Source organism: Rattus norvegicus, chromosome 12 (genome assembly GCF_021556685.1).
Source record: "Rattus norvegicus strain SHRSP/BbbUtx chromosome 12, alternate assembly SHRSP_T2T, whole genome shotgun sequence".
NCBI lineage: Eukaryota > Metazoa > Chordata > Mammalia > Rodentia > Muridae > Rattus > Rattus norvegicus.
The window spans coordinates 48,408,431-48,424,717 of NC_141545.1; the positions used below are offsets into that span (position 1 = coordinate 48,408,431).

The 16,287-nt window shown below is 50.0% G+C and overlaps 1 protein-coding gene and 2 long non-coding RNA genes across 4 annotated transcripts; 2 read left to right on the forward strand and 1 right to left on the reverse strand.

Moving 5' to 3' along the window:
• Positions 1–1,280: 1,280 nt before the first annotated feature.
• On the reverse strand, positions 1,281–5,863 carry Pop5 (POP5 ribonuclease P/MRP subunit). Of its 2 annotated transcripts, NM_001105752.2 has the most exon segments (6): positions 1,281–1,643; positions 1,724–1,807; positions 1,976–2,125; positions 3,203–3,345; positions 3,418–3,664; positions 5,412–5,863. In NM_001105752.2, coding segments are annotated over 5 exon segments (510 nt in total). In that variant the 5' UTR covers positions 3,438–3,664; positions 5,412–5,863; the 3' UTR covers positions 1,281–1,530.
• On the forward strand, positions 3,590–9,609 carry LOC148002360 (uncharacterized). Its single transcript, XR_015634886.1, has 2 exons — positions 3,590–3,744; positions 8,239–9,609. It is a non-coding gene; the product is annotated as an uncharacterized LOC148002360 (long non-coding RNA).
• Positions 9,610–13,175: 3,566 nt separating this feature from the next.
• On the forward strand, positions 13,176–15,060 carry LOC148002361 (uncharacterized). Its single transcript, XR_015634881.1, has 2 exons — positions 13,176–13,308; positions 14,682–15,060. It is a non-coding gene; the product is annotated as an uncharacterized LOC148002361 (long non-coding RNA).
• The last annotated feature ends 1,227 nt before the right edge of the window (positions 15,061–16,287 follow it).

Below are 16,287 nucleotides of genomic sequence, written 5' to 3' on the forward strand. Positions count from 1 at the left end.
CCGACCATCGTACAATCGTCTTTTTAAAATATGGGAGTTTTTCTCCTGGTAAGTGGCTGCGCTGTGGCCAGATCTCACTCAGCTGGCCACTTAGTCCAGGGTAACCTGTCCTCCACACTCGAGTATGTGAGGAGGGAGGGAGGTTGTACCTGTTGAATCTGCTTCTTACCTAGAGTCTGGCCCTTTCACAACCCCTCACAGTTTTTAAAAAGAAAAAAGAAAAAGAAAACTTTAAAAAAAGGCGTCCAAAACAGGTATTTGTGTGTGTGTCTATCTGGGAACCCTGCAATTAGAGTCACTTTATATTGATTTGTGAGCCTCCCTGTGGGAGCTGGACACTGAACCCAGGTCCTCAGCCTGTGCTCTGAATCTGGAGCCCTCTCCCTGGCTCCTGAGCCTGACTTGTTTTAAGTTTAAAGGAGACAAAGAGTGAATCGGCAACTATGCAGAGCATGGCAGGCAGAGAGGCAGCTGGCAGCTTACATCTGACCCACAAGGAGGAGGCAGAGAGAGCTAACTGGGAATGGGTATGGGCTTTTGAAACCTCGAAGTCTCCCCACCCCACAAACACAAAATAACACACTGCCTTCAACAAGGCTATACCTCCCAATCCTTCCAACTGGGGACCAAAGTATTTAGATAGACGGGCACTCATTCATATCAGCACATCGCCCACACACTCGGATTGCAGTCATGCCTCATGGGGCTAGCTGAAAGCCAGTCCTTGTCAGTCACCTGAGCAAAGGTGAACTGGGGACCCTGCTATGTGCTGTCCTAGGACACTACTAACTAACCCTAGATTACTTAAGTGTAACTGGTGGTTCACCAGTATTTCTGCTTTCCTCGAGCCCGCCCCACCCCCAACACTTTCTGTCCTGGACTCTGTAGACCAGGCTGGCCCCAAACTCCGAGATCTGCCTGCTCCTGCCTCCCGTGTGCTAGGATTGAAGCCTTGTGCCACCAAGCCCAGATTTGCATGAGTTCTCTTTTTTTTTTTTTTTTTTAAGATTTATTTATTATATATAAGTACACTGTAGCTGTCTTCAGACACACCAGAAGAGGGCATCAGATCTCTTTACAGATGGTTGTGAGCCACCATGTGGTTGCTGGGAATTGAACTCAGGACCTCTGGAAGAGCAGTCGGGTGCTCTTAACCGCTGAGCCATCTCTCCAGCCCTGCATGAGTTCTCTTATTAGGGGTCTAGGAATATTTAAAATTCACCCAGTACCACACACTGAGCACATTCAAGGCAAGTGCTATAGAGGAAAGACCTTGGCCGACTGTCGACTGTGGAAGCATTTGAGGTTTAAGAATGTTGCCCTGGAAGCCAAGAGTGTTTATTCCACCCAGGAGCTAAGCAACTACCTACAAAATGTCTGCGCAGAGCCTTTACAACCATGGGTGGAAGGTAAGGCAGCGAGGCCTCAACTTCAAGCTGGTCACCTGTGCTCCGGTTGTCAGTCACTGCACTGGAGAACCGTGGCCTGCTGCTGCCACCTCCTGTGACTGTGTTCCACCAGTGAGCCTGGTCACTCCATTGCCTCTGCAGCCTCCTCCCCAGCACTGTCCGAAAGCTCTTCAACCGACTCTCTGTCCAGCAGACAGCTTCTTGAGACAGACTTCTTAATGGCTTCCCGCTCTCCTGCGGCAAAGGAAGATGCCCTTGGCATCATGTCACCCCCTGAGCCTCCGTCACTGCTGCACTGGCCTGGCATTGCTTACCTTCATCGGTGTAGTTCTGCAACAAGACCAACAGCTGTCTCCTGTTGTACTGAATCAGGAACTTCTGACAGGTTCTAATGGTACCTGGCACAGGAGAGAGCCTTCGTGGACAACAGCTTGTGGAAACCGTTACTATCTTTCTGGGGATGGGTGGTGGGAGGAACATCTTGTTCTCACTGGAGAGCAGGAAGACCCACCCACCTGGCAACTGCTCTGAACCTGTTACTCCCTGACAACAGCCACCACACATACCTCCCACATGTAATGTGTTGAAGAAGCACGGGTAACGGTGTCCTTTGTTCTCCAAACACGTGATGAAAGGAAGAGCTGACCACACGAGCTGGTAGAAATCCTTTCGGCATCGAAGCAGCACTACTCCAGTGTAAGCATTGAGGTATCTAACTACAGGAGGAAAGGGAAATTGGAGACAACCCCCACCCCATTCAGAGTTTTAAAAAACAAAACAAAACAAAAAACCCTATCATAGGCAAATGTCACATGGGAGGACCCATCACAGTAAAGATTTTAATCTTGTGGTGTTTTGCTTTTGCATGTATGTATTTGCACATGTGTGCCTGGTGTCATCCTCTGGAACCGTAGTTGCCAATTATTTCAGATACTTAAGAGCTCCCTGTGCTGGGAATGGAATCCAGGCTCTCTGAAAGACCAGCAGGCGCTCTTAATCACTGAGCGCTCTGTCCAGCACCACCTAACAAACACTTTGTTTTTGTTGTCTGTCTGCTTCTAGTTATGCCATCCTGACTGGCCTGGAACCTGCCTCTGCTCCCTGGGGACGATGCTAGGGTAAAAGCATGGGGCACGGTGCCCAGCTTGAAAAGGGAAAACTTCCACTATCAGGTAGTCGCTAGTCATTCGCGTCAATGAATGGAAAGGGCAGGTCTATCGTTATTAAAATCCTAGCCGGGAAGACACCTGTCATAACAACGGGGTTCTGTAGACCCCCCTTCCGGTAGTCTCACCCAAACAAGAAAGCTTTGTGGTTTTCTGTAGGTTTGACTCTACATAATTCAAGTGTGCCTGCGGTAGAAGGAGCGAAGTTAAGTGACATTTGGGAAAAAAACAGGCTTTCATCCCGCGTTTCCATGGGAATTACTGTGTAGTCTGTTCGCCGTCAGAGGCCGTTGAAACTTTAAAGGGTAATTTTGACATTTTAAAACGTGGTAACGTAACCTGTCAAAATTCCTCTTAGGAATTCTACGTGGCTACCTTCACTTAGCCTATTGAATTCAACACCACCACCCCCAACTAAATCGGGCAGTAACTCCCTCTGGCACACACCCGGGCTGGGTATTGAACTTTTTGCCTCGTCCCATCGCGTAACCGGCATTTTCTGCTCTGTTCTGGACTCGCCGCACTCTTGCTTTTCTAGAACCCTCCGCTCTCGTACAAAACGCGGCACATGGCCCGGGCCTTCCCCCGCAAAGCGCGCCCCGCACCCCACCTGCGGCGCCCTCGCACCTGCAAAGCCCACGGAGCAGGCGGCGGCGCCGAAGGCCCCGTGCACCCGGGCGATCGTGTCGCGGACGAGCCCGCCCAGCACGCGGTCGTCCAGGCTCAGGCGGCAGCGCGGGTCCTCGGACACCAGCTCGCACAGAAGGTACCTGCGGGGGACGGCGGGGTGAGCGCGGCACGCGGGGAAGGCGCGGGGAACGCACACGGAGGGCGCTGCTTACCTGTGCTTGAACCGCACCATGGCGTCCGCGCCGGATGCGGGAGGAGGGCGGGACTAGGCTCCAACAGGCCGAGAGCCCTGTCAATCTCCACGCTCCGCCTCTCGCGGCGAGAGTAAGAGCGCATGCGCCCGCCTCAGGCAGGCGCTGGGGATTTTGCGCTCAAGTTCTGTGTGTACTTTGGGTCGTCCAGTGAACGTTTGCGGACATCCTTGCACTTAAAGCCCGAGAGTGTCACGGGAATTGGGACCTGAAAAAAACCAGGACAGAAGTTTTACCATACACCCAAATACGCTAATTCTTTGAGAGGATTTTGACAGTTTTGTGGAGGTGAGTTTTGTCAAGTGGTTTGCAAAAACAATATAGTACCCTTCCTCTCTTCTTTGTCTTCTTTTCCACAAGCTAACCCCAGACTGTGTAACCAAGAACGACCCGGAACTTCTGTAGCCCTGCCTTTTCCTACCAAGCGCTAGAATTACCAATGCACTCCACTACACCCAGCCCTCTTTGTTGAGAATAGAGAATTAGGTTTTTTAATGCGTTTTTTTAACCCATTAATTTCAATATCTTTGTGTAATTGTTGTTGTTGTTGTTGTTGGGGCTTTGTTACAGGGTTTCTTTCTGTAGCCCTGGGTGTCCTGGAACCAGCTCGGTAGACTAGGCTGGCCGGGAGATCTGCCTGCCTCAGCCTCCCAAGGGCTGGGACTACAGGCGTGTACCACAGACGTGTACCACCGTACGCGGTACACTTCACTGATCTCTACATTAAGCGCATATTCTTTTTTTTTTTTTTTTTTGGTTCTTTTTTTCGGAGCTGGGGACCGAACCCAGGGCCTTGCGCTTCCTAGGTAAGCACTCTACCACTGAGCTAAATCCCCAGCCCCTTAAGCGCATATTCTTAATGATGCGACTGAATAATGTGGATTTGTGCGACCAGCGCCCTATTAAGATGTAGATAAGGGGTTGGGGATTTAGCTCAGCGGTAGAGTGCTTGCCTAGCAAGCGCAAGGCCCTGGGTTCGATCCCCAGCTCCGAAAAAAAAGAAAAAAAAAAGATGTAGATAAGCTTCAGGGCTCCCTGAATTCCCAGGCCCTTGGCAAAGCCTTTAGTGAGAAGGAGCCATCATTCCCATTTCTGTAGAGATAGGTTTTGCAAGGTCGAGGCCTGGACATATATATTTTGCAGCATACCTGCACCATGCAACATGCCTGTAAGTCTGCTGCTTCACTCTTTTCCTGTCGCCGGTGCTGCTACAGACATTCCTCGTGCACACAGTATTGCCATGTTTAAATGCGCCACTAAGGCGGTCAGGATCGATAGACCTCATATAGATTGTCTACAGATTTTCTTGTTATCCTGGGTTTCTTGGGGCCAGGCTTTGTTGTAGCAGGGTAGTTTTTAAGAATTGGACTTATTTTATCTGCTGTAGAAATGTAGATGTGTGTATTCGCCACCGCTGGAAGGTGGAGATCAAACTCCGGTGGTCAAACTTGGCTGCCAGTGCTCTCACCTCTTAATTTTATTTATTTTATGTATGTGAGTGCACTGTCGCTGCCTTCAGACACACCAGAAAAGGACATAGGATTCCATTACAGATGGTTGTGAGCCACCATGTGGGTGCTGGGAATTGAACTCAGGACCTCTGGAAGAGCAGCCAGTGCTCTTAACCGCTGAGCCATATCTTCAGCCCCAAGACTTATTTCATAGCTGACTATCTGCAAGATCCGAGATCTCAGTCTTCTCCTGGCCCAAAACAGCTTTCGGGGACCACAGATCTCCATTGCCCACCACCAGAGTCCTCCTAGACCGGTAGGGGGTGCCAGAGGCCCACGGTGTGCCGGAGCTCGCCACGCTCCCGCTTCCCTAAAAATAGTATCAGTCTCTGGATCCTAATCCTGCGCCCATTTTATAGATACGGTACAGGTTCAGAATTTAACCCTGCAAGCATTTGCCTCCAAAGTCCCAGCTCCGGTCCACTCCAGTGCTCACTTGCCTACCTTGGAGTAACGTAGCCACAGCCGTGGGTTCAGATCTCCTGTCCTGTACTCTGGTCCGGTGCTGTCAGGGACGACACCGCGTCTCTAGAGCTCAGCTTTCCCTTTTAGTTCCGATTATTAGGAATTATTAGGATGGTGGTGTAGGTGGAATTGCATTGGCACGGGCGGGCGAGGTGAGGGCCTAGTAAACAAACGGCGGCGAGTGGCCGCCACCCAGAGGAAGCACCCGGATCCGGGGCAGCCGGGCGGTGCGGGCCAGACGCCTCCCAGTGGGCCGGCGGCGGCTCAGCCTCTCCCGGTGGTAATTAGCCCCCGCCCTCGGCTCCGCCAGCCTCTAATTACAGGTCTCCTAATGAGGCCGGCGGCTGTTTGCAATCACCCGGGTCCCCGCCGCGCGGGGGCGGGAGCCGTGGGCCGGCGTCAGGCGGAGGAAGGGGCTGAGGCTTAGAGAGGCGGACGCACGCACGCAGGCAGGCAGGCAGGCAGGCAGGCATGACTCACACGGGGATGGAGCCTAATCCCCGCTGAGCCCAAACCCGTTCGCCGCGGCCGAGCCCATTCTTCACCCACCGCCCGCATCCTGGGGTGGTGTCGCTTACTAACTATTATTACCGTGGGTCTGGAAAAACCAGGTCAGATGGTCAGATGTGCGTGGGTCAGGGTGAGTGGAGCTTGGGTTCCCTCCTCTTCGGGTTTGCCATTCTCCACTCAAAAGCTGGCCCTTGGGTCAAACACAGAACCAAAAGGTTAGCTCCGGCAAAGCCTTCTAAAAAAAACCTATTCACGGGGTTGGGGATTTAGCTCAGTGGTAGAGCGCTTGCCTAGCAAGCGCAAGGCCCTGGGTTCGGTCCCCAGCTCCGAAAAATAGAAAAAAAAAAAAAAAAAAAAAAACTATTCACTCAACTGCCATCAGACTAGAAGTTTGGATAACGCCTTAGGAAAGCTTGGGGTAGTTGCTAAAATGGTCAATTAGGGCTCAGGTGAGATGGTGGGGAAGGAGGCTTGCCGGCAAGCCTGAAGATCTGCGTTGGATCTCAGAGACTGGCATAGTGGATGTCCTAGAAAGTTGTCCTCTAACCTCCACCTGTGGACACGTGCCTCCTCCTACAGAAACATAATGACATGGAGGGGCCAGGGGCAGCGACAAAGGTGTGTGCACCTTCCCTGAGCCTTGGCTCACCCTTGTCTTCTTTGAGATAGGGTCTCCCTGGCTGGCCTGAGCAGCACTGTGTAGATCCTGTTATCCTGAAACTCACAGAGGTCCTCCCCTCTCTGCCTCCCGAGGGCCGGAATGAGAGGCATGAAGTACTAAGCTACTAGGCCCGGCTTTCGGGTGCTTTTATTTTGAGGTGCTGGGGGATGTGTTGTGGGTGCTTGGGCAAGTGCTCTGCTGCCAAGGGACACCCCCAGCCCTGATGTTTTCCCAGGCACGTTGGCATCCGGGGAGTCTCTTTTAGAGTCTAGATGCTGCAGCCACGCGGGATTCTGGCCCAGGACGCTTGAACCTGCTTGGTAGTTTTCCCAGCAACCACTGCTCTGTGCCTCTAACTGTATCCTTAAGACTATTAACTAGTTTTTTTCTTGGTTTTTTGTTTTTTAATTTAAAAAATGTTTATTTGCGTCGGCGTTCCTTCTCCAGGTGAGTGAGTGTGAGAATCTCTAGAGCTGAAATTCCAGACAGTTGGGAGCCGCCATGTGAATGCTGGGATTTAATTCGGGTCCTCTGGAAGAGCAGCCAATGCTCTTAACCGCTGAGCCATCTCTCCAGCCCCGTTTGGGAATGGAGACAATTTAAGTAAAGTCGAAGTTTCTATTTGCTTGGCCAGGGGCCTGGAGAGCCACTGTATGGAGAAGGCTAGAGCACATTTCCTTCCTGAACGTCCTCCGCATCTTGTTGCCTAGTTCTCTCAGCCTGGGGACATCTTTCCTGGCTTTGGGCAACGTTCATTCCTCAAATAAATGAGGTCCCAAGTGCAGCAATCTTTGCTTTAGTGCTTCTTCTGCACCTGGACTTTATATAAGCCACAGAGGGTTTTTGTTTGGTTGGGGTGTGTGTGGTGTGTGTGTGTGTGTTTGCTCTCTTGTCTACAGATGTACCACATGCATGCAGTACCTGTGGAGGCCATAAGAGGGCGTGAGTTCCCATGGAACTGGAGTTAGAGATGGCTGTCAGCCACCACAGGGACAGAACCAGGATCCTCTAGACCAGCAGCTGGCATTCTTAACCACTGAGCAGTCTCTCCAACCCCCATACAATGATTGTTATCTACATTCCTTTCTCCCAGGACAAAGTGAACAAAAATGACCTTTATTTGACCTGGCAAAAGGCACCTCAGAGTCTCTTAGAAAGACTCGGTCTGTGTGTGTGCGTGTGCGCATGTGCATCTAACCATCAGAACACCTTATAAGGTGTGTAGTTGATATTTCTCCTCTTTTACGAACATTTGCTTGTTCAGCTGCACACAGGCAAGGGCTCAGGAGTAGCATTTGGACCAGGTGGAGGGGTTTTTTTGTTTTGGGTTTTGTTGTTGTTTTAAGGGAGCAGTTGGGACAAGGTCCTGGGTGGCCTCAATCTCACAGAGACCTGCCTGCCTCAACTTCTCCAATCAGTCCTGGGATCAAAGGCCTGTACCGACACCCCCGACTTCAGATAGTGTATTCGCTACAATCCACATAGCTTTCTTGTCTTTATTTGCATGGGAAATTTCCAGAAGGTGACACAAGAAAGCTGTCGATGATAGCTGTCTCTGGGGAGAGAAATTAGAAGTGTTAAGTAGGAAGAGAGATTCACTTTTTATCCTGTGACTTTTTTTTTTTTTTTTTTTAGACAGTCTCCTGTAGCCCAGGCTGTCCTTGAATTTTCTGTGCAGCCAGGATGGTGTGGAGCCCTGACCATCCTGCCTTACCTGAGTGGAAGGATCACCGTGTATGTAGCACTGTACTTTGTTTTATGTGGTGCTGGGGATTGAACCCAGGCTTCCTGCACACTAGTCAAGAACTCTGCATCCTTCTCAGTCACCCCTGACTCCCCCTTAGCTGGGAACAGGGTCTCACAGGGAGTGGTAGCTCAGGCTAGCCTACAACTCTCGTTTTAATACAATATCTCAATGGCATAAACCAGGCTGGTCAGGAATGCCTCAGACTTGGGGTGATTACTCTGCTTCTCCCTAGGATTACAGAAAGGAGCCTTATGTTCAACTGCCATGTGGCCTTCTGTAGCAATTCCTTTGATCTCCCCCTCTCCATTCCTATGTTGAAATCCTAACTTCATCATGATATGAGGAGAGGGGGCGCTTTGAAGGTGACTTGGAAATAGGTTAGGAGACTGAGATCCTCATGAATGGAAACAGTTCCCCTATGAGAGGGACCCTAGAAATATCTCTCACCCTTCCTGCCATGTGGGGACACCCCCAAGAAGACAGCTGTATACAAACCAGGAAGCAGGCCCTAATCAGACATCAACTGTGGGCTTTGCCAGATTGTGAACAATAAAAAAAAAAAATGTTCATGGTTTAAGCCACGCGGTGGTGTTTTGTTACAACACTGAACAGATGACTGGACACGTGTATGTATAGGCTAGTTTCATAATTCAAAGAAGTTCCTGGACCCCGTCTCCCAAAGTATATTATTACTAATGTTCACCTCAGCTGAGGAAATAAAGCAAGAGCCCTCTGAGGTGATGTGGCCGTTTTGGCAAAAGAAATGCTGAAATTATCGATGATCCAATACATGATGCTGGTTCCTTTCCCCGAGTCTCAGTTTCTTCTTGGAGATGATCAGGCTCCTTCTATAGGTCCTGAGAGGGCGCCTGACTCACGAGAGCATCTTCCCCACGTGTAAGCTCAGAGTAACCTCTGAGGCCTTCAGGTCTCACCCGGCTACTCCAGGAGGCCCGTCACACTGCGCTCCGAACTCCAGTAAAAGTTCCCTGGAATCTGTCCCCTCTGGTTATCCCAGCGTGACGGCTGTGTTCAGAGGGGGTCCCTCACCTCAGCTGGAGAAAGTGGCAGAGCCTGGGGTGGCCAACATTCAGGGCAAGTCTGTGACGGACAGACAGCCTCCTAGTTCGGGATGTTCCCAGCGACTTCCCACCGCTCACGCTTAGAGGGAGAAGGGTCTCAAAATAGCTGTTGCTTCCCCAGCCCGGCGCTAGGCCAAAGACAGGAATAGACGTCTGGGGGTGGCTGCCTCAGCCTCCCTCGGGGCCTTTGGGGGCTGGGAATAGGCAGAGGCTAGACCCCGCCCCTAGCGTGGCACGTAGGAGGTGTAGGGAATAGTCTACACGTGGTAACCTGTCTGTGACGGTCCAGTCACCAGTGTTCCCCAGTCCGAATTGGTCAGTCACAAGCGTCAGCCAGACAGTGGCCAGGGCTTGGTTGGTTGGAGGGGTCTGACGTGCCCTTGATCGGTGCCTCGGGCCGTAATCAAGCACACAGTTCCCATGTGACTGGGAACCAGAGTCACATGATGGAAGTCACGTGGTCAGGCAGAGGCCGGAACAACAGGTGAGGTAGACTGGGGCTTCAGAGATGTGGAATGCAGGATAAAAGGCTGAGAACGCAGCCCACCTGGTCTACAGCCAGCCTCCGCATCCCCCACAACTTGCTCTTGGGCCTCAATTCCTGGCCTATAAAATGGGCACAATAAGCTGGATGTGGTAATGGATGCCTTTATTCCCAGCACATGAGAAGATGAGGCAGGAGGATTGTGGTGTTTCAAGCTAACCTGGGCGATGTAGCAAGATCCTATCCCCTCCATACCAAGTAATAATTAAAATATTGAGCACAGTAAATACCTACCTCCCATCCTGGTTATGATGGTCGGACAAGTTGACCCTTCAGTGAATATTATTTGTTAATTTTAAGATTTGTTTAGACATCGTGTGCTCTATCTGCATGTATACCTGCAGGCCAGAAGAGGGCGCCAGATCCCATTACAGATGGATGTGAGCCACCATGTGGTTGCTGGGAATTGAACTCTGGACCTCTGGACCTCTGGAAGAGCAGCCAGTGCTCTTAACCGCCGAGCCATCCCTCCAGCCCCATGACTGTTGCTTTCTTACCACCTTTTTTCAATCTTTTTTTTTTTTTTCCGGAGCTGAGGACCTAACCCAGGGCCTTGCGCTTGCTAGGCAAGCGCTCTACCACTGAGCTAAATCCTCAACCCCCCTTTTTTCAATCTTAAGGCATTGGGTGAGCACCTACTGTGTGCTGGGTGCCATTACTAAGCCTAAATTAGGGTAGCTCACATCCTAGCTCGAGCCAATGAGGTGGAGAGCAGTAGAGGAGGGTCCCAGACATCCTGCTCTGCCTCTACCTGTGTGCCCAGGCATCCACTCACATATGTATTACAACACATACCAAAACACATCAGAAAAAAAAAAAAGCAGAAGCAACTCTGTCTTCTCTCATCTGGTCTCAGAGTGTCACTTCTGCTGTAGCCTGATCCCCAACAGAAGCAGTCTGACTGCAGGCAGGGAAAAAGAAACCTTCTTCGTTACAACTGTCCTGTGTGTATATGCGACGCGTCTGCCCAATGTCATTTGGAGAATATATATATATATACACTGTATATATAAGTACACTGTAGCTGTCTTCAGACACACCAGAAGAGGACATTGGATCCCATTACAGATGGCTGTGATCCACCATGTAGTTTACTGGGATTTGAACTCAGGACCTCTGGAAGAACAGTCAATGCTCTTAACCACTGAGCCATCTCTCCAGCCCTAACATTAACTTTTAAAAATTATTTTTATGGGGTTGGGGATTTAGCTCAGTGGTAGAGTGCTTGCCTAGGAAGCGCAAGGCCCTGGGTTCGGTCCCCAGCTCCGAAAAAAAGAACCAAAAAAAAAAATTATTTTTATTTTGTCAGGCAGTGGTGGTGCAGGCCTTTAATCCTAGCACTCCCGACTCCCGAGGCAGAGGCAGGAGGATCTCTGTGAGTTCAAGGCCAGTCTGGTTTACAGAATGGCTTCCAGGATAACCAGAGCTACACAGAAAGACCGTGACACGAAATATAATAATAATAATAATAATAATAATAATAATAATAATAATAATAATAATAATAATAATTAGTTGGACTGCTCTCAAGGACGACATCAGATGTTGACCTCCATAAGCAGGTGCATCCATGTGTGTGTGTGTGTGTGTACACACACACATACACATATGCACAGATACATAAGCATGTGCATACACTTAGTATACATACATACACATAATATTTTTAAAAAATAAATTGGGTTTGGAATGACTGCTCTGCGGTTACCAGCCCTGGCTGCTCTTTCAGAGGACCCCTACTCAATCCCCAGCACCATCAGGGCTGCTCACAATCGGCTGTAACTCCAGACCCAGGGGTCCGGTGCCCTCTTCTGGCCGCTGAGGGAACTGCAGACAGGCGAAACCTATAGGCAGATGTAGAGACTGAGGAAAACATGAGGCAGGGAACTATGAGGCACTGGGAAAATATGAGGCAGGATTGTGGAGGGCCTCATGGAGACGCTGCTAACTGAGTAAAAATCTCTGCTTCTGGAGGCAGTGAGGTGTTCCTAGGAGAAATAAAGAGGCTGTTGAAGCAGGGGGTGAGGAGAGGAGTAGAGGGTCCTAGGACAGGAGGCCAAGTAGGCAGGAATAGACGCCATAAAGACTTCGGCTCCACACCTAGACATGGTAGAGCACACGTTTAATCCCAGCACCGGGGAGGCACAGAGAGAGGATCTCTGTGAATTTAAGGCCAGCCTGGGCTACACCGTGAGACCTTTTCTAAAACAGTGAACAAAGTCTTTGGCTTCAAATAAGATGAAGAACCTTTGGGAAGGCTAGGATACAGAACAGATACAACCTAGCCCAGTAAAAAGGGCAGATGCTATTCCATCCGTCCATCCATCTATCCATCCATCCACACCACTTAGAAGCCACTGCCCTGGACAGTGGCTGGACATCCCAGAGTGTCAACAACCCTAGGCAGTTGAGGGTGTTTTTTGTGCTGACTACAAAACCCAGAACAGAAACAGAAGGATTCTCAGCCTTGACCTTCCTCTTGCCCACACTTCCCTGAAGTCAGGGAGAATGGCCTCAGGCAGCTGCAGGACTCTGCACTGGGAAGGCTTTGGATACCTGAAGGTTATAAATAGCATCCCCTGTAGCGGGAAGGAATTGAGATGCTCTGTGAGTCAGTACGGCAGATCCACACACGCACGAATGCGCATACGGAGAATTAAGGGGCCACCTTCCTAGTTTCCTTTTTTTTTTTTTAACAGAGCTGGGGACTGAACCCAGGGCCTTGCGCTTGCTAGGCAAGCGCTCTACCACTGAGCTAAATCCCCAACCCCTCACCTTCCTAGTTTCAAAACATTTTTTAAATCATCCTGTGTACAGGAAGCAATCGCTCACTGCTCCCACTCTGGTCAGTCCTGGCAACCACAGATCCAATTCCTGTCTCTACGGCTTTGCTTATTTGAACGTAGCCCCGGCGTCCTCCGTGTGTGCTATGGAGATGCCACAAACTCCCAAGGTTCTGCCTGCCTCTGCCTCCTGAGTGCAGGGATCAAAGGCGAGCTCCACCCCCACGGTTTAATCATGACTGCTTCTTCATCCCGTCCATCGTCTGTAAAGGATTGGCTGTTGTGGAGAGTCCTGTGAACGACTGGTGAACGGTGGCTGTCTCAGTCCCTGTTTTCAGTTCTTTTAGGGGATGAAATTATTGCCTTAGAGCAATTCTATGTTTAGCTCGTTGAGCCAATGCCAGGCTTTTCCACAGTGTCTACACCGCCCTACACTCCACTGTCGGTGTTCGAATGCAGTGGACTGAATACGAAGATCTGAACGGCCAGCTTGATGCTCTGAGGAGATGGTGTCTTAGAACCATTAGTTCTCAAGCCTCCTGGAGTAGAGTAAGTACCCAGAAGAAAAGACCTCAGTGGCTGGGAGTTGGTGGCACACGCCTTTAATCCCAGCACTCATGAGGCAGAGGCAGGCGGATCTCTGTGAGTTCCAGAACAGCCAGGGCTACAGGGAAAAACCCTGTCTCAAACCAAGACACCCCAGTGAGGCTTGAGACTCGGCTCAGTGCTTAAGGACTTCTGTTGCAGAGGGCGGGGGTTCAGTTCCCACATAGCAGCTCACAATCTATAACATCCCCTCCAGCCTCCTCAGGTCCCAGGCACACAAATGGTGCACAAAGAGGCATGTGGAAGAGCCATATACACAAAACAAGGTTTACAAAATGGCCGACACCAGGCCTGGTATGGTGGCTCAGAGGTGCTTATTACGAAAACCTATGTAAAGATGAAAGGAGAGTACCAATTCCACAAAATTGTTCTCTGCCCTCTACAGACATGCTGTGGCATGCATACACCATCACATGTACACTCACACACACACACACCCACACACACACACACACACACACACACACACACACCATTAGTAGTATTAGCTTTTTATTTTATTTATTTAAGACTGGGTTTCTCTGTGTAGTCCTGGCTGTCCTGGATTCTGTAGACCAGGCTGGCCTAGAACTCAGAGATCTTCCTGCCTCTGTCCCCAGAGTGTTGTCCCCACTGTTGCCACCATGTCCAGACAACCCCCCCCCCACACACACACACCTTTTGAGATTTATTTATGTACACTGTAGCTGTCTTCAGACACCAGAAGAGGGCATCAGGTCCCATTACAGATGGTTGTGAGCCACCATGTGGTTGCTGGGATTTGAACTCAGGACCTCTGGAAGAGCAGTCAGTGCTCCTAACCGCTGAGCCATCTCTCCAGCCCTCATTTTTCTTTTTTCCTTTTTTTTTTTTTTAAGGGGTGCCTGTCCTGACTAGTTTTTGTTTGTTGTGTTTTTTTTTTTTTTCTTTTTTTCGGAGCTGGGGACCGAACCCAGGGCCTTGCGCTTGCTAGGTAAGCGCTCTACCACTGAGCTAAATCCCCAGCCCCGTTGTGTTTTTTTTTTAACTTGATACAGACTATAGTCATCTAGGAAGAGGGAACCTGAGATGAGAAAATGTTCCTATCAGAGAGTCCTGAGGGCAATTTTCTTAATGAAAGATTGATGGAGAGGGTTCCACCCATCGCGGACGGGGCTATCCCTAGACTAGCAGTCCTGGGATCCATAGGAAAACTGGCTGAGTAAGCCATGGGAAGCAAGCCAGTAAGCATCCCCCTTCATAGCCCCTGCATCAGCTCCTGCCTCCAGGCTCCTGCCCTGACTTCCCTGCATCATGGGCTCTAAACTGTAAGAGGAAACAATCCTTTTTTCCCTCAGGTTGCTTTGAGTCATGGTGCTTTACCGCCGCAGTAGAAACCCTGACTAACTCAGGGCACCAGAGAGATCTCCTATTGTCTCCGTACCTGTGAGGAGGCCACAGTGAAAGACAGTGGTCTGTGTCATTAGCCGGCCCTTACCAGAACTGGCTGAGCCAACCCCTTCACCTCAGGCTTCCGGCTTCCAGAACTAGCAGTCTATGCCCATGGTTTAGAGCTCCGCCCCGCAGTCCACGGTGATTGGATGCAGCCGTCCTAATTGACTAAGATGGCAGCCGGTCCCATTCTCCCCACTCCCTGACAGCCTTATGTACCACCCTGCTCCCTACTTTTGAAGTTTTGAGACTAATCGGCAATAATATTCAGCTGTTTTTTCTCTGTTTTTCTATTTTTTATTTTTTCGGAGCTGGGGACCGAACCCAGGGCCTTGCGGTTGCTAGGCAAGCGCTCTACCACTGAGCTAAATCCCCAACCCCAATTCAACTGTTTTTTGAACATTTTATTTATCTGCGTTCGGGTGCATCTGTGTCTTGGGGAGGGAGGGCTCGTATGGCATTGCGTGCATGGAGGACGACTTGCAATTTTCTCTGCCATGAAAGTTCCAAAAAGATCACCTATGATGATAATTGCCCGCAACATGGGTCACTAGGCTTGGTCATGAGGGCTTTTACTCGCTGAGCCATCTTGCTGGCCTTCCCTACTATCTATCTACGTGTGTGAGCGCGCGTGTGCCTGTGTCTGTGTCTGGCCGTGTCTCTGTGAGAGATGCGGAGTACCCTTAGAAGCTAGAAGAGGGGATCCTGACCAGTGAGCCATCTTCCCAGCCCTATCTTTAATTTTGAAGAGAGTGGGGCTAGAAGTAATGGACATGCCACGCAGTGGACCTCCTCAGCCCACTAAGGGCTGGAATTTTTTTTTTTTTTTTTTGGTGTTTTGTTTCTTTTGTGTGTGTATGTGTTCTTTATTGGTTTATGTATTTAGTGAGACCGGGTCTCACTTTGTAGTGTTAGCTGGCTGACTTGGCCGGCCTGCAAGACCTGGAATTCACTCTATAAGCCAGACTGGCTCAGACTCACAGAGATCCCTTCTTCTGCCTCTGAGTGCAGGGAGACCCGGGAGGAGGAAGAAGCCGATGAAGGGAAGAACTTAATCCCAGACAGTGCTGAGTTTGAGGCTTCAAGAGCTCTGTGTCTCAAATAAGTGTTAAATGCTGTGTGGAAAGGCCCTGGGACCTGGTCAACGAATATTTATGGGACATTTCATACTAATGCTAGCTAACATTGTATGGTGTTAACTAAGCTTTACATACTGAAAAAAAATGGAGACATATACAGTAAGGCACAATTCTAAAATATACGGCTCAGCACATCTTACAGATCACCTCTCAGATTAGATCTAGAACATTTTTAGCCCCCAGAACATGCCTTTCACATGTTAATTCCCATCATCACTGTACATGGTATTAGCTTTCCTACACAGGGGAAGCCATGTTGCAGACCACACAGGGTCAGCCTAAAGCACAAGGGAGTCATTTCCAGTTTCCAACATTCCCCCTGAAGGCCAGCCTTGGGATCCTGCATCCCCTCGCTGGGCTATGACTAGACTCT